The following is a 26,940-nucleotide window of genomic DNA, read 5'->3' as shown; positions in this document are numbered from 1 at the left end:
TTTCATATTACTATTTAAAGTTTAAATTCAATGATTATATTGTCAAATCATTTGAAATTTTTCTTGTATGAAATGCCAAATTATGAAATGAAAGATAGAGAGAGAAAAAGGAAACAAAGAAAAAATAAAAATTTTGAAAATATAGTAGATGTAAAATGACTAAATTGCCCCTGTATTAAAAGAGAAAAATATTCTTTTTTGAGATACCTAGTAATCGGTACCTCTCCTAAAGTGACCTGCTATTGCAGGTCACAATTTTAAAAAAACTAAATCTGAGCCGTTGAATACACGTGAATGAATGGTAACAAAAAAAAAAAAGTATAGAAACATTACTCAAAAACTTAAGCCGTTAGATAACGATGTTTATATATTTTTATATTTAACACACTTAGCCACTTACACCAAATTCACTTCAAGTAGCTAATAAAGGACTATGCAATACATATTAACATCATTACAAAAGTAGAGAAAAAAAATTTATCAATTTATTACACATATGATTGGGATCCTATATATGTTAGCAAAAGAATTTAGTTTTGGAGATTACAAAGGGATCTCAAGATAGCTACATTCACATGTGTTAGCACCCCAAAAGCTACACCAATCCCTCATGCTTATTATCTTTAGCTTTGGAGATACCCAAAGTGTGAAATGCAAGGGGGAAAAGTGAGATGACTCTGCTTTATGTTTTCTTCTTTTCTTTTTTTTTTAATATATATACCTACTTTGCCATTCTCCTTTTTCCTTTATATCTTTCACCATTTAAAATATTCATGAAAATATGGCAGTGTCAGTTTTAAGTAAAAAAATAAGAGACACAAATAAATTGCATTAGCTAATGTTGTTTGACCAAGGAAGATATACATTTGTTTCCAAAAGTTTAAACTGTGGGAGAGACTATTCCATGTGAGGCTTCTATAGTGATAAATGTCTATTGCGTTTGCCTTAGATATATTTCCATGTGAGGCTTCTATAGTGAATGGTTTGTATATGCCATATTCAGAAAACATTAACAGCTCATAGAAATATATTAATATAAAATAATTAGGAAGTAGGGGATCTTCAAATGCACTAAAAAAATGGCAAAAATGGAAAACACATTGGTTCTCATTTTCATCATGCAAGTCCACATATACTGCACCAATCTCCAAGCAGCAGGAGTGAGCCAAAATGGATTAAATCCAACATTCAAGGATGATTTTTTTGATGATCAAATCCAAATTAAACCAAACACCATATAAACATTTGTATAAGCACTGCTAAACCAAATTAAAGATTCAAAATTTCAGTAGAACACAAAATGATGCATCACCCAAAGGAGCCCCAGCACAGTCCCTTCTCTCTTTTCACCTTTATCTAAAGAGAGAAAGAAAATGCATAAAAGAAACATAAAAAGCTCCTCTCTCTCTCTCTCTCTCTCTCTCTCTCTCTCTCTTCTTTTTATCCTCTCTTTATCCTCATTTCCAAAGCAATACATGCATGCTAGGAGTGTGAGTAAACAAACTCTCTCTCTCTCTCTCTCTCTCTCTGTTCAACTCTCTCTCTCTCTCTCTTCAACTCTTTCTCTCTCTACTGGCACCAGAATCAACTTCTTGATTTCGAGTTCCTCATGCATCCACATGCCATGCTCACTTTATCCCCCCATGTCATGCACTTCCCCTCATCATGGGCCCCCCATCATGCATCATGCATCATGCATCATGGAATGCTATACACGCTACATTCCCCATAATTATTCTCCGTAAATATTAAGTCTTTTCTTTTTTTCCTTTCTCATTGATGTACTCTTCTAACTTTTATTTAATTTAATCTAAATCTCTTTGATCTGAATTTTGTTAAAGTAAAGACGTACAATGTCGATTCAATATACAATAATTCAAAAATAATATTAACGCTTTTACTCATACTTATAGTAAAAATCAGGCAATCGATATCATGTACACTAATAAAATAAATAATAAAATAGATACCACGATAATAAAAACTTATGTAAAAAATTTATAATAGTAAATAATGAAATTGGAAATTAAATTCTGAACCTCTTGGAATGAAAGAAATAACCCATTCATTTAATTGATAAATTTGCAAAACCATTCAGTTATATAATTGACCGATAAATGAGAGGAGAAAAAAGCGAAACTTAGGAAGGAGTTTTGATAAAATACAGAACAGAAAACTCAGGGGCCCCAATAAGAATATCCTATAAGAAAGGGGTCTTCATGCAAATTTACCATCATTCTTTTCATGCAGGAGGGAGGATGCATTTGAGTGACCACCCCTCTCACATTATCCTCACATCACCATCATTATTCATATTCATATTCTCTCTCTCTCTCTCTCTCTCTCTCTCTCTAATACTCCAACAATGGCTTCTTCCAAGCTCTTCTACACACTCCTCTCATGGCTTCTTCCTCTCTTCTTCTCACTCTCCTTCCCCACATTCACCTTCTCCTCTGAACCTCTCAACCCAGAAGGTGAAACCCAACTACTATCATAACCAACCAATCTCTCTCTCTCTCTCTCTCTCTCTCTCTCTCTCTCTCTCTCTCTCTCTCTGTGTGTGTGTGTGTGTGTGTGTTTAAATCTATCTAACAATTAATTTATCTTCTTTTTTCCTTTGCTTTTTTTTGTTTTTTAATGTAATTAGTGGAGGCTTTGATAGCAATAAGAAGGGATCTGAGAGACCCACATGGTGTCTTGAGCAACTGGGATGAGGACTCTGTTGATCCCTGTAGCTGGGCCATGATCACCTGCTCCTCACTCAACCTTGTTATTGCCTTGTGAGATTTTCCTTTTTCTTTTTATTAATTATTATTAATTATTATTATTATCATTCTCTTTTTCCACTTTGTTTTTTTCTCCTTTCTTCTTCAACTTTTACACATGTGGGTTAATTTATGATTGAATTAAGGATTTCTTNTTTTTTCCTATAAAATATTATAATTTAGTTATCATTATATATATATATATATATATGCTTTTAATTAAAAGTACATGAGCATTTTTTCTTATAATTATTTAGTCATGGGATCGTTTCAAAATTCGTACGGCATTATTAATAATATATCTTTTTTATTAATACGATACGAATTTTGAAGACGTCGAGCTTCTGTGCTTTTAGAAACGCAAAAATTCAACTCATATATAAATATATATATATATATTTGTTATCTTGTGAATCTATTGTGTTGCATGTGCATCTTATTTCTATATTAATAAAAGGAGGAAAAAAAACATGATTTTCTTATTTTGGATGGTATAGTGAACGAAACTTTATTTGGAAAATGGTGTGTGTAAAATGTCACATTTCTACGTGGTAATTAAATTACATTTTAGCTAAAAAAAACAAATTACTCAAATTAATTAAATTTGGCTTTAATTTTTTCTTTTTTTATTTTTTATAATTTAGTGGAGCACCAAGCCAGAGCCTATCAGGAACTCTATCAGGGAGAATCTCCAACCTCACCAATCTCCAACAAGTGTAAGCATTATTATAATAATAATTATTATCAATTAATTCTCAAATAAAATAAAATAAAAGGTACTTTTGCTTAATATAATTCTTAGGATATTTTTAGATATTATTTTTTTAAAACAATGAAATAAACACAATCTCATTAATTTATTCTTATAAAATACCTACAATTTTTAATTTTTTTTTACTGATTTATTTATATATTTTTTTCTTTTATTATTATTTTTAGGTTGTTGCAAAATAATAACATAACAGGGGAGCTTCCCCAGGAACTGGGGTTGCTTCAGAAGCTCCAAACTCTCGACCTCTCCAACAACGGCTTCTCGGGCCCGCTCCCAGAATCCCTGGGTCGCCTCTCGAACCTTCGATATTTGTGAGTTGTAAATTAGGATAAATTTTAAATACCATCCATATGGTTTCGCACTTTCTCACTTTACTGTTATGTAATTTAAAGCGTATTAAGACTTAGTTTGGTATTGAGGCATATCAAATATGCTTCTGCGTTCTTCGGTGGGACCGCAGAAAATATATCGTAGCCGACTCATAGCGGAACGCAATATTACGTACGAAAACAAACAAAGTATTTTTCCAACGTACTTTCTCACCGCACATAACACAATCTCTCCGCAATCCTGGTTTTATTTTTATTTTTTCGTCGACTTTTTCGTTAAATTATATAAAAAAAAAACTTCAGATACCCCACCTAGGTTTATCGAATATTCACTTTAGTACTCTTTAATTTTAACTTTGTCACTGATTTAACGAAAAAAATTAGTGAAATCGATAATAAAAGGATAAAAATAAAATCACAGGGTACTAAATTGATACACTTTAAACTATGGAGTATTAAAGTAAGAAAGTGTGAAATTACAGGAATGGTATTTAAAGTTTCCCCTTTAAATTATCCTTTTTAGTTATAGACTATTTTGAAATAGGCCCTAATCCTAAATCTTTTTGATTGACCACTTTTTTTAACTCTTAATTTATTTTTTTCATCTAGTTTTTTGTTATAAGCTAAGTTGAAAATTTTGCTGTTAGTTGTTGGTTATTCTGATTAAAATTTTTCATGAGTTCAGAAAGATCTTTAATTTAGTGGATAATAATAATTATTTAATCACAAAAAAAAATAAAGGGTGCTAATTATTATAAAAAAATAGCATTTTGCAATATATTTCGTAAATTTATTCAATAGAATAATTAAATTCAATAAATTTTTTTAAAATTTTAAACATATCTTAATCGACATAAAAATAGTTAAGCGGTGTATTTACCCCCGAATAATCTAATTCGGGCTTATATTTCGTAAATTTTTTTTTTTAATTCTCTTTTGTTGTTCTCGAAAAAAGAAATATTATTTTGATATTTATTTTGATCTGTATTTTATATTATGCATGACAATCAGGAGACTCAACAACAACAGCTTGTCGGGAGCATTCCCTGCGACATTGTCGAAGATCCCTCAGCTCACATTCTTGTATGAACATAGATTGATTATTCTCAAATTATTAATTCTTCTATTTAAATTAATGATACGAATATAAGGAGACTAGAGAGTCATCTCAGTTCTCGTGCAAATTCGTGCGCAGAAAAATTCTGTGCATAAATTAATTTTTTTTTTGCTCATTAGTGATAAGACGGATCAAGGCCGTCGATTAGCTACAACTTGATGAGCAGCAGCAACAACACCTCATGAAGTTCGTACGCAGAAAAATTTTGTGCATATTTTAATTTTACTGCTCATCAGTGATAGGATGCATCAAGTCCGTTGGTTAACTACAGCTGATGAGTAGCAGCAGCAAAAACAATACCTCGTGCGCAGAATTTTTCTACGAGAAGCGACCTTAGTTTTCGTGCAAATTCGTACATAGAAAAATTCTGTGCATAGATTGATTTTGCCGCTCATCAGTGGTAGCCGACGCATCAAAGCTGTTAAGTAATTATAGCTGATGAGCAGCATTATTAACATCTCGTGCACAGAATTTTTCTACGAAAAAAATTGCGATATGATAACTCTCAAAAAGCCTCTATTTTTCTAAAAAAAATTGAATTTTCTGAGCTTCTAATTATTTTAAATTAAGTTTTATTGAAAATAGGAGGAGGTCTCCATACTTTTTTTTTTCCTTTTTTTTGTTTGCATAAATTAATTCCAAGTTTATAATAAACAACTAAAAATGTCACTATTTTACAGGGACTTGTCCTACAACAACCTGAGTGGTCCTGTTCCCTTGTTTCCTGCAAGAACCTTTAAGTATGTTTCTCTCTCTATCTCTATTTTTTTTTTAAATTTTATTATCAGACTTTTAAATTTATTTGATTTCGGTTGATTTATGATTTTTTAACTTTAAAATTTAAATGTATCGTTTATTTTTACTAGTTTAATCAACATATATAGTAAATTTGTAAATTTGTATAATTGTAAATTTACTAAAATAAATAACTAGCTTGAATTTTTTAAATTATTTTTTTCTCTCTCTTTAAATTCTTTCTCTCTCTACACAGCATTGTGGGTAATCCCCTAATATGTGGGACCCACTCAACACAAGAGTGCTCAAGAACCCCTTCACCAATTTCTCTCCCTTTTCTTTTGGAATCATCTAAGAGTAAGTGAGCAAATTTACACATATGCCCTTGTATTTTTCACAAATTTGGGTAAAATTGTGCAGGGATCTTAAATATGCCCTTACTTTTTTCCTTTCACAAATTTGGGAAAAAATTAAGTTGGGATTTTTACATTTGTCCTAGCTGTTTTCACAAATTTGGCAATTTTTTTTTTGAGTTGGGTATTGTTTTTTTTTTTGGGTAAAATTGTATGGAGAGCTACTCAACTATGAGCCTTTTTTTAAAAAATTTCATTAATTTTAATAATGTTACTAGCAATTGCTTATTAATTATTTTGATTTAAATAGCTCTAGTTGTATAAGATAAAAATTATTTTAAAATTTCATAACTTTTAAGCCATTAATTGTAATTGTTTTTATTTTATTTAATAAAAAATAATTAAAATTATTAAATTTGTCAGAATCATTAATAATTTTGATGAATTTAACATATCTGACTAAAATTGCTCCATTTCAAAAATTCACGAGGTAAAAAAGTGTAAATAAATAAACAAATAAATAAATAAAGTTTAGGGGTCTATTATGCATGTTAAGTGAGGCTTTATACATTTTTTTTTGGAAAAACTTCAAATCCCTCCTGTGGTTTCGCACTTTCTCACTTTAATATTCTGTGATTTAAAGTGTATCAAGTTAGTACCCTGTGATTTCGCACTTTCTCGCTTTAGTATCCTGTGGTTTAAAATATATCAAGTTAGTACCATATGGTTTCGCACTTTCTCACTCTAGTATCCTGTGGTTTAAAATTTCATTAAATTATATACAAAAAACTTCAAATATCCTATCTAGGTTTAACGAATATTTATTTTAGCACCCTTTAGTTTTAACTTTGTCACTGATTTAACGAAAAAAAATATTCCGAAATTGATAATAAAAAGAGAAAAATGAAACCACAGGGTACTAACTTGATATAAAAATGAAACCATAGAGTACTAACTTGATACACTTTAAACCACAGGGTACTAAAGTGAGAAAGTGTAAGATCACAGCGTACTAACTTGATACACTTTAAACCGCAGGATACTAAAGTGAGAAAGAATAAAATCACATAGGGGGTATTTGATGTTTTTCCTTTTTTTTTTTTCTAATTATTGATATGTTTTTGTTTTTTTGATTTAATTCAGAGAGATCGAAGGGTCGAAAACTAGCCGTTGCGATGGGCACAAGCCTCGGTGTCTCTACGCTTCTTCTACTAACTGTTTCCTTCTTACTATGGCGGCGCACGAAAAAGCAGAAGCACAAATTCGTGCTTGGTATAAATGGTGATTAATTTGCCCCTATCAAATACTTATATTTATTCAAAAGTTAATGAATTTTTACGATTTTAATGAACTCTTTTTTTTTTTCTTTTCTTTTCTTTTTTTTCAGAGACGGAGTACGACGACGACGGAGAGGTGGTGGCAGCGCCGGGGAATCTGCGGCAGTTCACGCTAAGAGAGTTATTACACGCAACTGACGGTTTCAACCGTCGGAATGTTATCGGGAAGGGCGGGTTCGGGAACGTGTACAAGGGGCGGTTGTCGGACGGGACGGCGGTGGCGGTGAAGCGGCTGAAGGACGTCGGCGGCTCTTCGGGCCGGGGGAGGCGCAGTTCCGGACCGAATTGGAGATGATCAGCCTCGCCGTACACCGTAACCTCCTCCGCCTCATCGGCTTCTGCGCCGCCCCCGGCGAGCGCCTGCTCGTCTATCCGTTCATGCCTAACGGCAGCGTCGCCTCCCGTCTTCGCGGTACGTGCATAAATCATTCAAAATAAAATCGCCAAATTAATTATATTTTAAAACTTGATGCAAATAATTAAAAAGGCCCCTCATCTATTGACATTTTCAAAATTGCGCCCTCAACTTTTTTTTTATCATACTCTGTTAACTTTTTTTTTTTTTTGAAATTAATTAAATTTTAGTTAACAATAATAAAAACAAATTAGAACTAGAGTCTCAGTAGAATTAAATAAAAATTGAGGGGCTTTTTACAGGACGAGTCATGGTTGAGGGGTCTCAATGCATTTTTACCAAAAAAATATTGTATAAAGTGAGCGTGGGCCCTACCTGGGGAGTCTCGTCTCTCTCTCTATACCCCGCAACGGTGCGTTGGTCCCGCATAATAGCCTTATGCGGTCACGTGGGCCCACCCCGTATAAAAAATTTGGTTTTGTGTACGCAGTCGTTATCATCACCGTACGACGGTGATCGCACGGCTAATGATGACGCGCATCGGTCTCACGGTCCTGATTTTGACCGTCGTTGTGGACCCCACCAAATGCTCTTCTTTCCTCTTTTTCCTTTTTTTCCTCCTTTTTATTATTTTATTATTTTATAAGTTATCATTTTTCCTCGAGAGAAATGATGTGTCTTAAAAATTTTATATAATATATGCTAATAAATTAGCAAAGGTGAAAATAAACTTAAATTATCTGAACTGGAAAAAAAAATTCATATTTATACAACTAAAAAAATAAATATACATCTCAATCCTAAAATTCAAAAAATTTTAAATAACTTTTAGTAAAAATAAAAAAGAATTGATGTCACAAGTAAAAAAAAATAGTAGTCTTTAAATGAAGAGAGTGTTAAAATATAATTTTTTAAAATTTTAATTTTTTTCGTCTCATTTTTCAATTTGTTTAATTTGAGTCAGTCAATTATACTTATACTTTAAAATTTAAGTTAGTCGTGTATTTTAATAAATTTATAGTTGCGAGAATTGAATAAAATATACTAACTTAACATGTAAAAATAAACAACGCATTTAAATTTTGAAGTCAAAGTGTCGTTGGGTGACTCCAATCAAACTAAAAAAATAGGTAGTTAGATCAAAATTTAAAATATTAGGTGACTCAAGATGATAATAAAATCAAATTGAAAGATTTAGTGAATTCAAAATTTGAAAAGATTGAGTTGCTGACTCAAAATCGTTCATATTTCTGATAAATTCTTTGCTCTTTTTACCTATTAGTAATAATTTGAATGTCCTTATATAATGCACATCTTGTGGACTGCTGATGATATATTAATGTAACGGATTTTAATTGATTTGTGCACAGGTAAGCCGCCATTGGACTGGAACACGCGGAAGCAAATTGCGGTGGGGGCGGCGCGGGGGCTGGTGTACCTGCACGAGCAGTGCGACCCGAAGATCATCCACCGTGACGTCAAGGCCGCCAACGTGCTGCTCGACGAGCGGTGCGAGGCCGCGGTGGGCGACTTCGGGCTCGCGAAGCTGCTGGACCACGGCGAGTCCCACGTGACCACCGCCGTGCGCGGGACCGTCGGCCACATCGCCCCGGAGTACCTCTCCACGGGGCAGTCGTCCGACAAGACCGACGTCTTCGGGTTCGGCGTCCTGCTGCTGGAGCTCGTCACCGGCCGCCGCGCGATCCCACCGCCGGCCGAGCACGCCAACAAGGGCGGCTGTGGCGGCGGCGGTGGCGGCATCATGCTCGACTGGGTACGATATTTCAATTTCGTCCTCGCTGTTTCAATTGCACCTGTATAGCATCGATAAGTTTATTCAGTAAAGAGAAATGCTAAGTCTACAATAAAATAAAATAGACTTTTAGGCGAGTTCATGTTATGATGTAACAAAATCAACTTTTATTAGGGTTAAATTTAACTATACATTTGAACTAAAATTGAGGTGAAAATTTTATATTAAATTGCTATAATTAAAAATACATATCAAAATTTAGGAGTCAAATTCAATTGATTACTACATGATACTTCTATATATGAGTAAATATAAAGTTAGAATACTTTTAAAAGTAAATAGAGACGTTTATTTTCACATTGGTTCCAACAATAAAGCATTCGATTCAACGATCAACTCTATTTAATATGATCTAAAATTATTTAATTTTTTTTGAAATTAAATTTTGATAATTTTATTATATCATTTGCCTAATGATCAAGTAATTTGGAATTCAGCTCATATTTATTAGCCATTAAAATGTGCCACTTTTTAGACCACTTAAAATACTAAGCAAATAATATGAAAATTTTATGAAATTTGAAACCTAAAACATTAAATGGTATTTAACTACGCTGATCGTCAATTCAGATGCCTCGTTGGAGGAAATGACAAGAAAAATAAACAGTCTTGTTTACTCCTATAGGTATTTAATTTAGCTCAGTAATATTAGTAACTAAAATTATTAAATTTTGATAAAAATTATCTATGAGTATGATAAAATTTTTAATTTATCTTTATTTTTTTAATTATAATTTTCAAAATACAGGTGAGAAAGGCCCACCAGGAGAAGAGAGTGGAGCTACTAGTGGATCCGGACCTCGGCCCGACCTACGACCGGATCGAAGTCGCCGAGATGGTCCAAGTGGCCCTCTTGTGCACCCAATACCTCCCGGCCCACCGGCCCAAGATGTCGGAGGTGGTCCGAATGCTCGAAGGCGACGGCCTCGCCGACAAGTGGGAGGCTTCAAATCGGCCGCCGCCGCCACCGCCGCCGCCCCCTCCGACCGACGATCCTCTGAGTGCGTACGAAAATACCTACATGATTCACTACGACGACGATGGTTACTGGAACGACGGCGATTCCCGGTCGATCGATGAGGTAGAAGAGATGGAATTATCTGGCCCGAGATAGAAAAATCGACACGACACGACACGGCACGGCACGACACGGTCCACTAACACCGTAGTTGAGTAAATTAACACTTAGCAAGTGAGAGAATTCCTCAAATTGGTTTTTAATTATGTTATTAATTATTATTATATGTCATTATTTTTCTCTACTTTTCTAGAGAAATGTAAAGAGGGATGTAGTTTTTCTTTTATATTTATATATATATTCCAGCTATAGTGCTTTTAAAAGCACAAAGCATTTGATACTTTTAAGTTTTTCGCCGTTAGATTTATCTCTTTGATTACTTTCATCCGTTAGATTGTAATATTTAACTAACCACCGATTCAATCTGAAATGACTATATAAATTCGAAGAGATCATTATCATTCTAACCGCACATCTCTGAATTCTAGAGTTTATATGCAATTCTCGCAATTATAAATTTACTAAAGTAAGCAATTAGCTTAAATTTTAAAATAAAAAAATTGTTAATTAATTCAAATTAAATAAATTAAAAGATTAAATAATAAAAATAAAATTTTAAAAGATTAGATAGTTAATTTAAATGGACTAAAATTTCAATTAAGTTCTATATATATTTTTTTTCTTTTCTTTTTTTCTTTTTTTTTATGTTGCAACTTTTATTGAAAGAGAAAGTGGGGGATTCCCTTCGAATTTTTCAGAGGCTCTTATTTTTATACCTGTGATATTTTATTCCAAAAATTATACGGACCGTTTGATCTTGGTCAGAGCAATGATCAGAGTGGGAGAATGTGGGGCCCTGTGGGCTCGAACTTTATTGGTTGGCTGGGACTCTTGTATTTCTGTGAATGCCCCCTCAATCATCTTACTGAAGTCACATCTCTAGTCAATTATATTTTTCTTAAAAAATATATAATTAAATTAAATTTAAAAAAAATTATAATAGAATGATTGAACTTCGGAACAATTTAATTGATTGGAGACACCGCATCACATCATGTAACCATTATATTTTGAGAGAGATAGGTAGCACGCTATCTGTTTCGTTTATTTCATTTAGAAATAAACTTAACTAGAATTGTAAATCAACTAGGATTCAAACTTGGGTCTCGGGTACCAACCACCAAGTCCTTTGCCACTTGCTCTAGGGATGGTCGGTGTAACTGTTATATTTTAGATTTGGGTAAACTTCAAATACCGCATGTAGTTTCGTATTTTCTCACTTTAGTATCATGTAATTTAAAGTGTATCAATTTAGTACCCTGTGGCTTCAAAATTTTTTTTTTTCGTCAGTCCCTCTGTTAACTTTTCGTTAAATCATATACCCACCTATAGTTTATCGAATATTCACTTTAGTCACCTTTAGTTTTAACTTTGTTACTGATTTAATGAAAAAAATTAATGCAGGGGATAACAAAAAGAGAAAAATAAAACCACAAGGCACGAAAGTGATACACTTTAAACCATATGGTATTAAAGTGAGAAAATACGAAACTATAAGTATGGCATTTGAAGTTTTTCGGATGACAGATCCAAATGCAACATTTTTTTAAAAAAAAATATTTAAAAGTACAAAAATATTTTTTTATATAATTTAAGATTGGTAAAAACGTACGCAATTTATATAAATTATCAACTATTTTGAATCAGCTATTCAATTTTTTAAAATTTTAATTTTACTATCTAATTTTTTAATTTGTTTGATTTGAACCCATCGAGAGGTACTTTGACTTGAAATATATAGTATTTGCAGAGATAAACGACATATTAAAGTTTTGAAGTCAAAATAGAGGCTTTTTTATAAAATGACCCTCCAGAATTCAAATTTGGCAAAATAATCCTACCAAAATTTTATTTGCAAAGCTAAGCCTCCTTTCGCCACGTGGGCGTCACGTCAGATATTCCTCAAAAAGACGGTGAATCGTTCACCGTTTTTGTTATATTTGTTGTGAAGACGGTGAATCATTCACCGCCTTCATAAGGCGGTGAACCATTCACCGTTTTTAGTACAAATCCTTACTCTGATGCACAAATCTTTTCAAGTCCAGAATATGGTGTTCTTGATACGACGGTGAATCATTCACCGTCTTCATAAGGCGGGAGAAAACGGTGAATCGTTCCCCGTCTTTTCGAGGGCACAGGAACGGCGGACTTGAAAAAACAGAAAAGAAAAATTTTGTACTAAAGACGGTGAATAGTTCACCGCCTTTCACAACAAATATTACAAAGACGGTAAACGATTCACCGTCTTTGTGAGAAAATCCTGAGGTGGCTCCCACGTGACGAAAGGAAGGTTAGTTTTATAAATAAAACTTTGGCAGGGTCATTTAGCCAATTTTGAGTTTATGGAGGGTCATTTAAAATAGTTGATAATTTTTTTTTTTCGTCAGTCCCTCTATTAACTTTTCGTTAAATCATATACCCATCTACAGTTTATCGAATATTCACTTTAGTCACCTTTAGTTTTAACTTTGTCACTGATTTAACGAAAAAAATTAATGGAGGGGATAACAAAAAGAGAAAAATAAAACCACAAGGCACGAAAGTGATATACTTTAAACCATATGGTATTAAAGTGAGAAAATACGAAACTATAAGTATGGTATTTGAAGTTTTTCGGATGACAGATCCAAATGCAACATTTTTTTAAAAAAAAGAATATTTAAAAGTACAAAAATATTATTTTATATAATTTAAGATTGGTTAAAACGTACGCAATTTATATAAATTATCAACTATTTTAAATCAGCTATTCAATTTTTTAAAATTTTAATTTTACTATCAAATTTTTTAATTTGTTTGATTTGAACCCATCAAGAGGTACTTTGACTTGAAATGTATAGTATTTGTAGAGATAAACGACATATTAAAGTTTTGAAGTCAAAATAATGTTGCCCAACTCAAATCAAACAAATTAAAATATTAAATAGTAAAATTAAAAATTTAAAAAATGAATAGTCGAATTAAAATGGTCCATAGCTCAGGTGAGTTCTGTATTGTTAAATATCAAAAAAATAGGTGCATATCGTTCTCTAACCGCTTAAAATTTTAGAGTACAACGATTGTTTCACGTAGTATCAAAATAAAAAGTTATGAGTTTGAGTCACGTGAGGCTTCTAATATTATTAATTTTGTTTCACATATGAAATTGCATGGCTGTTTCAAATGTATAATTTTGAAAGGTCGTGTATGAGTGCCGGAATGCGCGGAGGAATGTACAGTAGCGTGCCCTCCGCGTCGCAGCCTTTGCAGGCGGCGGCAGCAGCTGTTTGCAGTCACGGCTGCCTGGAACCGCACTTCCAGCGGGACAGCCGGCCAGCAGCTTGGCGCGGAAACCGATGCGACGTGGACTGCGAGGCAGTCGGGAATGTGCTCTTGGTGGGGCAGCAGTACGTACGATGGGAATATCTGCGATAAAGAAGTAAAAAAAGACGTTAAAAATGATCTGGCGAGATTTGCACGTCCACCTACGATTTCCACAGCGATACTGTTCGATATTTGGGCTCCCCATATGTGTTCTTGGGGAAAACGGTCACTAGTGAGGACTGTTCAATGGAATGCAATGTAAAAATATCATGTAAATAATTGAAAAGCAAGAAAATAATATATAAAGATACGAGTTCAGTTATAATATTTTTAAAAGCACGTAGCATTTGGTGCTTATAAATTTTTGGCTATTAAATTTATTCCTTTGATCATTTTCATCCGTTAAACCATACTATTCAACCAACCACTTACTCAACTCTAGAGAACCACTATCATCCTAACTACTTACTAAACACTAGAGAACCACTATATATCATCCTAACCATATGTTTCTTAATCTAAATACTAAAAACCTACAAGCACCAATAACTTGTACTACTAAAAGTATAGGAGCTCAATTCATAAAGATATATATTACAACAAGTAAACTTTAATTTGCCATTATGTCCTTTGACTTATTCCTAGTTTGTTATCTTGTGGTTGAAAAATTATCACTTAACTATTATGTAATTTTATCATTATTTTTATCCGAAACATTTATTGTCAAATAGGATAGGAAAATAAAATTATGTGCCAACCACAAAATAGTCAAGTGTAACTTCTTGAACCACATAATGACAAAGTAAGAAATAAGCTAAATCATAGAGTAGTAAAATAAAATTTTTTAAACAACAGAATGCAAAAGTAAAAATAAACTAAACCTAGGGAGGGCAAATTGTAGTTTACCCATTACAACTTAATTAGATGAAAAAAAGAGAAAGAATTTTAAGATAAGAAGCGGAAATTCTTATGGAAATCATCATAGCAAATTTCGTGTTCCAGCTTTTGATTTAAAGGTTCAAAAAGCTCATTCTAAATTCTTACCACAATAAAAGACTCCAAACATTTTGACAACTTAAAAAACCAGGCACGTCGTGTACATTATTACATCCACAAATTCGCATATGTAGAGGCAATTCAAATTCATTATTACACCCACAGATTCGAATACTCTGAGGGCTCAAGCAAGCTACTACCATTAGTCCTCATTAGCATGAACAGGCCTACCCTAGCAATTTTTATTTTGTCCAAGTTAGTATTTCAGTACATGATATTTTTCTAAGCTCTGATCTTAAACTCTTGTTTTTTTAGTAATGAAGGCTCTAAATGCTTCACCATCTCCATAATGTTTCTTTTCTTTAACCATTTAAGTTCCGGCATAGCTGGGACAGTGTAACATTTTGATGTCTTCATATCATCATGCACAGTAAGCTGTATCTGCATCAAAACTGATTCCTGGCTCTAAGCCTCTGTAGTTCATCCTGCGCGCATATCAGCCTGCACGAATGAAACCGATGTATCTTAGAAATGGGCACACATATTTGTGTCTAGAATGGCGTCTGGTCGTTCTTGACAAGGTCAATACCTCCACTGCAGATCAGTGACTTCTTGTATCAGTTCCTTCTCTCTTTCTTGTGCTGCTTCTAACTGCAAGAGAGGAGTTCTTGCAATCGATCACTAAGAAATACACAGAATAAAAAAACTCTAGATAAATGACTTTGTTGCAACAAAGCTACTATAAAAGGTTCCTCCTGAATATTAACTAGATTTGCATTTGGGGCTTCAATTCCTAGGCAGCATAGTTATGCTATAGGGTGTTTCATCAAGTGTTAATAATGAAGCCACTGCAATATGAAACCGATTTGGTCTATGGAAGCCTAACGCGATATCAAAGATATATCTATATTTCATAGGGAAAAGCAGCTTGACTGATATTAGCATATGCATTGCTAACAAGAACGAAGAATAGATTGCATAGTTTGCAGGATCAAGAAAAAATTATTATAATTTACAACAAATATTGCTGTCGCTTACCAAAGACTTTTCAGTTATAATGGCAGACTTTTCAGTTATAATGGCAGGAACTGATGGTAATACTCCCTCAGGGGAACGACTCGATGAAGATGCAGAAACAGGTGATTGCTCACTAATGCTCAACTGCTTCATCAAACTAAGAATATTGTCCTGAAATAGAGAGAAGATAAGAAATGTAAAAGGGCATCAACAAAAAAAAAAGAAAAAAAAAGAAGAAAAGAAAATACATACCCTTTGGAGCATATTTGCTTGCAAAATACCTTGCAGCTGTGGGAAAATAGAATAACCAAGAAGGCTTGATGTATAACCAGCTGTTGAAGGGATGCTTATTGTCGGAAGCTGAGAAATCACCTGTGTCATAAGTTACATATATTGTTTTTGAAACAAGAAAAAGTAAATGATTCTGCCAAACTTTCACGCTTTGATTGCACAAAACTTAGCAACTTATCTGCAACGATGCTAGGATGCATCAGAAATTATTTATTTCCCATTAGCCGCTAAGAGACGAGCAGAATATAGCTGAGTATGTCATAGACTACTGAGGTGTAGCAAATATTATGATGAACTATAGAATGAATATTGATTATCACAGCTTATTCAGCAAAAATTCTAGTCTTTCAAATATATGTGTCTCGACTGAAGTAATAACTAATACATCCTCGAAACATATTATCCTAAAGTATTGCATCTATTTTTAATCCAGAGTACTCTTACATATTTCCGTAGAAATGCAGGGAATGGCACTTTCATAGAAAGTAACTGCCATAGAAATAATAGATAGAACTGCTACTAACCTGCATGCTGTGGCTCTTTGGGATGCCAATAGATGGAAGAGCCTTGAGAAGAGGGAAAAAGAACTGCATTAAAACCAAATTGAACCAACAAGGAGAAAGTGTGCTTTTAGAATACCTTATCTAGGTCAATATTCTCAGAGGTCACTTTAAAACGACCCTTCTGCTGTACAACTGGAGGTTTTGATTTATCATCACTATCATCAGCATTCGATGCTGCAGCAAGAATGTCACAGATATAAATCAAATTTTGGTTACAGCAGTACAGGGACCTTATATTGCAACATCCTTTAAATGTGCACACCTGCTGGTTTGGATATTTTAAGTATTCCTTCAGTAGATTCTTCATCTACTACATTGGATGGCACTCCGTTGCCTTTCTCTATGCCACGCATGCTATGTTGGTGTTTCAAACTGAAAGAACCAAACAGTAGTTAAATCATGTCTAAGCAAAAACAAAAACAACAGAATGCATGAATATGCAAATCTAAATAAAAAGAGGATCCACATCTATGAAAACAAAAACACGCATCACTCAAAATTTGCAATGTTTAGTTTAGTTGGGGAATAACAATCACACAAGAATCACCACTGACTTCAATCAGGAAGTGAAGGTCTACTCTCCAATTTACTTGCTCTTTTCTCTTTTGGCCCTTCTACTTTTCTTTCTCTCTCCCCAATTTCAGTATTATGGCTCACAAATTACGAATCACAACCCTAGTACAACTGCTTGTTTATTTAGTTTTAACTAAGAATAATGGGATATACATATAGGTAGGTACAGCTTGGTTCAATGATAAATTTAGGTTGGATAACCTTTTTCAATCCCTGGCTTATCCTCTTATCCCAGGGTAACCAAAAATGAAGTGAGTTTAATTTTTGGTTTGTGGAAATAATTGTAATAATGACTATAATGTAACGATAATGGGATAAATGTGGATAGGCAAGAAATATTGTTCAAGGAAAAGTACAAGATTATATTCCTTGAATTCTGTAACTCTTGATGGTAGATAATAAAAGATAGTGTGACCTTCAAAATTCAAAATAAAAAAGACAAGTTGCTCTAGACAGAAATGAAGCACTATGACTATGACAAACAGAATATAGCGTACAGAGCGAAACCTCATAGAGACTTTGCAGCATGGGGCTATTGTAAACAGAACATAAATTGCATTCAAACTTCAAAATCCAAAGCCAGCGAAAAGGTTGGCAGTTGAAATCCAATTGTAGGCCATGTTAATATTGTACAAATATGATGAGAGCCTAGTAACAGAGATGACTGCCACATGCAATGTCTTTTGTAGTTGTATGAAATTTAACATACCTTGGCAGTTTTGATAAAGAAGAAATATCTGAGGAGAAAGAACTTGTAGAAAACCTCCTTTCATGAAAAGAATTAGCCGGAACACTCACAGCATTTTTTTCATCACTCACTGATTCATAACTTTCAGCAACACAATTTTCTCTGCAATTTCCATTTGATATAATATCATGCTGACCAGCTGTACCATTAGTCTTAAACTCGCTATCAGATGCATCAGATTTAGTGCTGTACCAAAAAGGAGAAAAATCAATTTGCTTCACTTTTCAAGACTGTATATCTGTATTGGAGATAATTCAGGACATATATCTGACTATGTACCACTTAATTCAACTTGCAAAAGTAACCTTAATGAGGGATTCTTTATACAAGTGATGGTTTTCTGACCAAAATCATTCTTACTTCACCATGACACCTTGGCCTTAGGGCTTGCTCACGTGTCTGGCTGAGATATAGCAGCACTGAATAAACAGATAGGCATGTAGCACAGGGTGCCAGCGTGGATGCTGCACCATGTTAACAAGCTATCTGCATGGCTCATGCTGATATATGCTGATCAACATGGTTGGCACAGCCATCCATGTGCAAAACAGTGTAAAACAAGGTTTCAAGTGGCTGTTCAGCAAGGAGCGTTGAATACCATACTAGTCCAATATTTTCAACAACAATTTTGACGTTTTATTCCAAACCCCATTATACTACTATTCATGCATTTGCAATCATCCAAGTTTGATAAAATGGAAGTTTTTCATGAGGGGAAATTGATTTCCCAATTTGTTCCCTTGTTTTCACCTAATCCAATTAATTTTACAATGACTAGATGAAATTAGCTAGGCGTCGTGGACACAACAACTCAATTGCTTCAAAAAACTAGGACACGGATACGGCATAGACAATGCTAATAGAATATAATATTATTAATATAATAATATGTTAATTATATATAATATATTAGTTTTGCTAAAATATTATTATATTTCTCATATGAATGAAAGTTCATAAAATTCTCATTGATAGTTCATATATTATAAGAAAAGAAATACATAATTTATTTATACTGTTCAAAAAGAGTACATATGCTTTCATTAAAGAGCCAAAGTATTTATCATCTTATATTATATATGCATAAAAAGAGTAAAATAAAAAAATATATACTTTTTCAATGGCATGTGCCATGGCACGTCCATGTCGGACATGAAGCCACGTCTGTGATGCATAGGAAATTAGCGACACAATTTATAGATCTTTTTGTTTATCCATTGTAAGCATCACAATACATTTACATTGAAGATTTCAATGAAATTGAGAATAAACTTGGGAGCAGTTTGCCATTCACCAAATTTTTAAGTCCAAATAAAATAACAGCCCATATTGCTTTCATGGAATTTATTTGAAATAAACAACTAATCAATTGACAGAGTTAAAAAGATTAGATAAAATACATTTAGGAACAAATGGAATAAAATATCGAAAAAAAAACTACAATCCCTATGCAGATACAGGGCAGGCACATGGTTGTTATACCAGCAGCAGAAAATGCATGCAGACATGTTGGAATACTGGGCCATGCCAACTAATGGTTTGCATGCTAAAGTTACAACCTTAATGTAAAATAAATTGCCTCAAGCTACTGACATACTCATGGAAGATAGTATAAGTTATTTTCACATGGATCTCTGTGGAGAATTAAAAAACAAGGTGTAGCATCTCTCAACATCATAAAAATTAAATGGTGGAAGCCAATATTTACCTCTGAGAACTAGTTTGATCGGGTGATGAAATGGGAGTGAATTTGTTTCGGGCCATTACATCATCATTTTCCTAGCAATCTTGCTAGCCGTTAGAGAACAGTCAACATATTTTACCTTCTTAAATCACCATCTATATGAAAGTCGAAACTTACCGACTCCATTTCGTATTTCAATGAGCAACTGGCGGCAAACGGCGAGCTTTCTTGGTTCCTTTCATGTGATGCATCGATCTCAAACAAAGAACTTGCGCACCCTTCAGGATCTTTAATTGGAATATTATCCTCATTATCTGGAAGCTGAAGAATAATGAAGTTTATTATAGGAAACTTCAACTGAATTCTTTTTTTTTTTTTTAATTAAACACGGAGCACCCTATTTGAGAGTAAACAAAATACAAAATACATGGTAATAGGAGAACAGTGAATAAGCTTCCCACTCCTCCATTTCTCCCTAATCCCTCAGGAATGAATTCCAAAGGTTAACAGAGGATAACACTTTATTACCCACTGAATTCTTGGAAAGAGTAGTGATCCCTCAGGAATAACTTCAACTGAATTCTTGGAAAGAGTAGTGAGGCCACACACTTACCAGTGAAGCTTGAGCCTTCAAGTCCTCAATGTCAAAGTTCCAACTGCTGATTCCTCTTTTGTACTCATTCTACGAAAAGTGAAATGAAAAAATTAGCTCCTAATTACAACTATGAAAAGAGAATTATCATTTGATATAAAAAACTGTGATTTTAAGAATGCAAAATAAAGAAAAGAGATGATTAACTCTTCAGGGCTATACCGACCGTCCCTAGAGCAAGTGGCAAAGGGCTTGGTGGTTGGTACCCGAGACCCAAGTTCAAATCCTAGTTGATTCACATTTCTACCTAAATTTATTTCTAAATGAAATAAACTAAGCGGGTAGCGTGCTACCTATCTCTCTCTCAAAAAAAAAAAAAAACTCTTCAGGGCTATCTTGTGGATTTAAGAGAAGAACAAATAAAGAAAATCCTTCTTAAGTACACTGACTTGCCAAAGGGCAATATATGGCTGAGCTTACGAGGTTCTCCCACATAATATCCTAGGTAGAACACTGCTAATTATATCCATGAACATTTTTTGAAAGGAATACTATCCATAACCATGATTGAAGACAAGCTATGTTCAGAAGGTTCTGGATAGTAGGAGAAAGACTGCAAATCATGTTGTGTTAGTGTGATTATGTGAGGGGATACACAGATTCTATTTTGCACCCATTCTGCTTTCTCTGAATAGTACTTCTCTTTTAGGGTAGTAGTCTAGTACTCTCTTCACCTTTCATTCAAACAAAAAAAGAAAAAGAAAAAACCATTAAAAATATCTTCAGTGGTATGTGCACATTGCAATGGTTTCCACTACCTGATCTCAGCTAATCTCAGAAAGAACAGGAGTGGAATATAATAATGAGCAAAATTAAACAGATGGTGGCATGTGCCATGAGAATTTTTCAGTCCTGATGAACAATACGAAACAAGTATCAGGGAGAGGAATATAATAATGATAGCAAAACCTGTGATATCTCTTCCTTTTCTCCATCTGGCATTTTCTTCTGTGCAAGCAAGTCTTCTTCTTTTTCCTGTTTATCAAGATTATAGCGTACAATACATTCATTAGAACCAAGAGCTAATTGCTAGTCTGTTATGATGAAAATTCAGCCATGATTCTAACCTTTAAAGCCTGATAACGATCACCAAGAGTGGGCAATCCCTCCAAAATTTTTCGATTTAGGAATTCTTGAGACCGAGCTTGCTTGAAGAAAGGATGCTTTAAGAGCTTTTTTGCAGAAGGCCTTTTCGAAGGATCTTTCACCAAGCACATACCGATCATTTGCCTAAAAAACTGTGATAGAAGATATATAGTTCATTATACTATATTTTTCAAAAATGAGAGTAATTGCTATATGTTTAGATGGGAACTCAGTGGATGAGTGAGGAAACACATTCAAACAGAATATATGCAGCGTTTGCTATAAAAAAAGAGTTATACCCGTGAGAATTTCCTGTCCCTTTCGTAGTCAAGGCCAGGCGGAGCATTTTGCAAGGTCATAAGCAAGACCTGTCAGGTGAACTAGATTTAAGGACTTCATATAAAGCAAAACTTTCCTTGCAATATCTTCCACAAAGGACCCTTTTAGTCATCTAACTCGCATGGACTCAACTATTATCTACTGAAATGATGTCTAGTGTGCATGACTGCACGTACTATAGATAAATACAAAAGCTATTGCATACAAACTCTTTACAGAATATCAAATATTTGATATCCTATTATCTATTCAAAATATACCTTCATTGGAGGATATTTGGAGAAAGGAGCATGACCATGAGCAAGTTCTAAGGCAGTGATGCCAAACGACCATATGTCTGCCCTGTATATCAATTATTAAAAGCATATGCATGAGAACATACTCACACCAAGGATTTCTGCATAAGAAGATAATGCGGTGACTAAGAAATGTCAATAGACCAACTTGAAATCATAGCCATGTAGCTGCTCCATCACCTCTGGTGCCATCCTATCAAAATAAACAAAAGATTTTGACCTGGAACATAGAAATTTAAGGGCATCTTAAGATGCTTCTGAGGTTAGAATAAGCACCAGCAAGGTGTCCCAACAAATGTATTCCTGGTGCGCTGTCTATCACCAGAATCAAAAAGGCAAGCAGAGACCCCAAAATCTCCAAGCTTAATTCCACCTCGTACATCAACTAGGATATTTCCAGCCTGCAAGAGAAGATAATATATCTCAATCTTAGTGAGTGAGTATATTCAGGAAAAGTCCAGAAAATTATTCATACTGCATGAAATTTCCAGCATTGACAGCACCATGAACAATGATATGGTTTCGCAGGGCACAAAGTTTCTCGTTATTATAGAGTGTAGGATCATTTATGCTTGTCCAAAATATCTATGAGGCCACGTTTATGATACAAAAATACAAGAGAAAAATAAAATTAAGGACACTTTATGTGAATGGGTAGCTTTCCACTTCTTAAAGCATCACCCTCATCTTTATCAATCTTCTGTCTGTTCTAATCAGTTTTTGGAAGCTTGGGCCACAGGAGTATCAGCCATTTGGCATTCTATTATCCTCTCCTTTACACAACTTCAAACTTGCTCTAAATCTTTGGCCACTCATTTTCCTTCATGTTCAGCATCTTTTACTTAGCCTTCTAAAGCAACTGCTTCTGAGCGCAAGCACGACTATTCATCTCCATTTAGCAGCTTACTAGATGAATCACTGCTATATTAACAGAAGCAACCGGCTCATGATTTTGTGCAGTCCATGTATTAGCGCTTTAGATTTACATAATTAGCTGTGTCCCCTTCGGACAATGGCTGTATGTTCAATGGATGTTTTCTCATGTAATCACTTGAAAAAAAGAGAAAAGTATAGTATGGAACAATCCATTTGGCAGATGAGACAACTGTAGCAATGGCAATTAGGAGGACACTTAAAACACTTCGCAGAACAAGATAGCAAATACAGGATGAAACAGATTTCCCCATCAATTATTATATAGTTCTATTGAACATTCTGCTGACAATATAGCAAAAGCAGGAATTGAGTGCTCAAGAAAAGCTCCCAAACCATATAGGAAGAAATTTGATAAGCCAAATTTCACATCGCATGCTGAACTTTATTAACTACAAGGTTGGTGCCCGCAATCAATCGAAAGAAGTCACACTCAATAAAGAATTATACTCATTAAAAAATGGTGTATACAGTAAACAATCTCAAAAGCAAGCAAAATACCATTTGGATAGTAATCATCGAAGTTATAAGTTCACAAAACAACACATAGGCATACCAATATTAAGATTAGAATACCTATTTAGCATGAGATGCACTATGTGATTCACCCATTCAAGCGATAATGCTAGTGCAAGTAGTCTGTTTTTTCACAGGGCTAACTTATGGCAATGAAGCTAGAGGTAGTTGAGAAATTAAATCAGGTAATCGCCTGTCTTTGAAAATGATAAGCAAGTAATCGCCTGTTTTTTTTTTTTCTTAACTCTCTCTATGAGGCCTGGTTGCCTCTTTGTAGCTTAGACTACCTCCTAAATGAATGAAGTGGTAGCATGCTACATTTTTCTCAAAAAAAAGAAGAAGAGAAAATGATAAGCAAGTAATGACGACCAATCAATGCTTTTAGAAATAGATGCTCATTTACCTTTACATCGCGATGTATATGACCCTGTTGATGAAGATATTCCAAGCCCTTTAAGACTTCACGCAGCACAGTTGCAATCACAACTTCCTCAAAACCATTAGGATAGGCTGATTTCATTATGTGAAGACAAGATCCTCCAGCCATGTAAGGCATGACAACCCATAAGTTATGGTCATTTACAAAGGAACAATGTGCTTTCAGAACATTAGGATGGTCAATCAAGATCATAGTTTGTGCTTCACGGGTGATGTTTCCCTGTATAAAGAAAATGAAAGTCATTTAAAAGCAAGAACTACAGTAGAAGAAATCTTTCATGGAAATGCATTTTATATCCAGAGGATCTCATTGCAGCAGTACCATTCAGGAAAGAGTAATATCAGATTCAAGTGATGTCCAATAATTGGTAATTAAATAGTTACTTTTGTTACATAAAGTAGGTTTTGGGGTTGGGGGTTGGGGGTTGGGGCGGGGGGGGTCGGCGTGTGTGGGTGTGGGTGTGTGTTTAAATAAATGCCGTTCAAATGATCAAGATGCTGCGGTACTTAAAAGCACAGAAACAACGATATTGAGACCTCGCCTTCAACCAATCAGGTATGATGTTTCACAAGAAAACAGAGGAGTGTGTAATTAAAAAAAAAAAAAAGGATCTCTCTCTCTCTCAGAAAAAAAAAAAAGGCAACAAGCATCAGGAATATAACAAAGAAAATTATACATACCGTGATTAATATGCATCATGCTAATACTTACGATGACACATGATTGCTGCCATTAAGATAGTCCAGTAGATTAAATCACACATTTCGAAAAAAGTCTAAAAAGAAGAAAAACAGAGGATGCATTTCGCTGCATTAGTGTTTTTCTTTTATTCTACCAATTTTTAAAATTTTCATTTATTTTTCTTACTAATATAAAATTAAAACTGTGTTCAGAAGTAGCCACTTTCATAGACAATTATTCAAATACAAAATAAGCATGTTCATTATATATTAAATCAATGACATAGAGAATAAAACAACAGAACGGTTGCATGTATTTGATCGATTAAAAAGATATAATACAACAACTTTGCATGTGCTCAACCATCCTTTCAAGCTCAACACAGCATGTATGCTTGTCGATCTGCATGTATAAAGTGATAAAAAATTCTGAATACTTATTATAACCTCTTGTTCCAAAGGTAACAAGATCAAATTGATCCGATAATAATTGTTTCTAATACACACTTGAACGGGAGATTAAGAAAAGAACGTTTAGCAGTAACTCTAGTCGATCGATCAACGAGCAATCGTATAACAAGATTTCAAATCCTACAAGATCTGGATTTCATATCGATAATTAGCATCGAAAAGAAGGGGAAAGAAAAACAAATTGAAAACACAAAGTTACTCATTCCCGATTCGAACCATACCAGATCGCTACTATCCCGCTCGAAGTCGAGGATCTTGATCGCGACGATCTCATTGAGGGGGACGCAGCGGGCCCGATAAACGGACGCGCTCACCCCCTGCCCGACGATCTCGTAGAGCTCGTAATCCTCCGCCCGGATCGGGTACTTCTTCCTCTCCATTCGCTCGAATCTCCACACCGCAACGCCAAATCGATCGATCGCGCGTTCACAGATCGGGGATCATCTCCTCCGATTTGCAAACCCTAGAGCCGCGATCGCTCGATCGGATCGAAGAGGTGGAGGGGAAAGGGGAAAGGGGGAATGGATGGGAATGGAGAGAGAGAGAGAGAGAGAGAGAGAGAGAGAGAGAGAGAGTTTCTCGCTTTCTCGTGAAGGGGGTAGAGAGGGAGGGGTATCGCGTGGTGCGGAGACAACTATGAGCTCTTTTTTTTGTATTTCGTTTTCGTTGCGCGCGGAGGGGGGGAGGGGGGGTGGGGGGTTTGTTATGCAACCACGGGGTGGGGATGGGCGTGGCGTTTGTATGGTAAAAGCGCGCCACATGGAGCGGAGGTGACGGGGTTCGTTTACGTTCGGGAGATTGTGGAGCGTGGACCGGGTTCACCACGTCAGCAGTTGGGTGCCTGATACTGTTCACTGGACCTGGACTACCACGTCATCTGTAGACAATACAAATGTTCCCTCCTTTATTATTATTATTATTAAGGGAAAACTTCAAAAGCCCCCTTGTAGTTTTATTTTTTTTCACCTGTAGTTTAAAATGTATCAAGTTAGTACCATGTGGTTTATCACTTTATCACTTTAGTATCCTGGGGTTTAAAGTGTATCAAGTTAGTACCCTATGATTTTGTACTTTATCACTTTAGTACCCTGTGGTTTCTCACTTTATCACTTTAGTACCCTCTGGTTTAAAAACCACAGGGTACTAACTTGATACAAAATTAAAACCATAAGATACTAAAGTGATAAAGTGCAAAACCATAAGGTACTAACTTGATACACTTTAAACCACAGGGTACTAAAGTGATAAAGTGAAAAACCACAAGGTACTAACTTGATATACTTTAAACCACATGGTACTAAAATGATAAAGTATGAAACCACAGGAGGGGTTTTTGAAGTTTTCTCTATTATTAAGGATAAACTTCAAATACCACCTCTATGGTTTCGCAGTTTCTTACTTTAGTACCCTGTGGTTTAAAGTGTATCAAGTTAGTGTCGTGTGGTTTCATTTTTATCTTTTCGTCAGCTTTTTCGTTAATATTTTGTTAAATTATATATAAAAAAAACTTTAGATATCTCATCTAGGTGTATCGAGTATTCACTCTAGTATCCTTTAGTTTTAACTTTATCACTGATTTAACGAAAAAAACTAGTAAAATCGATAGTAAAAAGATAAAAATAAAATCACATGGCACTAAATTGATACATTTTAAACCATATGTACTAAAGTAAGAAAGTGTGAAACCACAAGGGTGGTA

General features: G+C 34.5%; 2 protein-coding genes across 2 annotated transcripts; one reads left to right on the top strand and one right to left on the bottom strand.

Moving 5' to 3' along the window:
• Window positions 2,329-10,903, top strand: LOC109725715 (probable LRR receptor-like serine/threonine-protein kinase At2g23950). The gene is given in 12 exon segments (XM_020255025.1): window positions 2,329-2,474; window positions 2,648-2,780; window positions 3,410-3,481; window positions 3,705-3,848; window positions 4,878-4,949; window positions 5,664-5,723; window positions 5,975-6,075; window positions 7,215-7,352; window positions 7,459-7,667; window positions 7,670-7,820; window positions 9,134-9,537; window positions 10,325-10,903. Coding segments are annotated over 12 exon segments (1,959 nt in total). The 5' UTR covers window positions 2,329-2,365; the 3' UTR covers window positions 10,691-10,903.
• Window positions 14,967-25,916, bottom strand: LOC109706845 (serine/threonine-protein kinase BLUS1). The gene is made up of 19 exons (XM_020227856.1): window positions 25,463-25,916; window positions 24,055-24,309; window positions 22,479-22,603; window positions 22,351-22,395; window positions 22,167-22,248; window positions 21,867-21,935; window positions 21,549-21,719; window positions 21,391-21,456; window positions 20,443-20,511; window positions 20,007-20,150; window positions 19,854-19,924; window positions 18,107-18,331; window positions 17,087-17,196; window positions 16,901-16,998; window positions 16,786-16,827; window positions 16,223-16,342; window positions 15,992-16,141; window positions 15,543-15,604; window positions 14,967-15,454 (listed from the first exon to the last, which is right to left on the bottom strand). Exons 1-19 carry the CDS (start codon window positions 25,619-25,621, stop codon window positions 15,400-15,402), a joined length of 2,118 nt encoding a protein of 705 aa, XP_020083445.1. The 5' UTR covers window positions 25,622-25,916; the 3' UTR covers window positions 14,967-15,399.

This window comes from Ananas comosus, linkage group 2 (assembly GCF_001540865.1).
Source record: "Ananas comosus cultivar F153 linkage group 2, ASM154086v1, whole genome shotgun sequence".
NCBI classification, from domain to species: domain Eukaryota; kingdom Viridiplantae; phylum Streptophyta; class Magnoliopsida; order Poales; family Bromeliaceae; genus Ananas; species Ananas comosus.
This window is presented reverse-complemented; position numbering and strand designations above follow the sequence as displayed.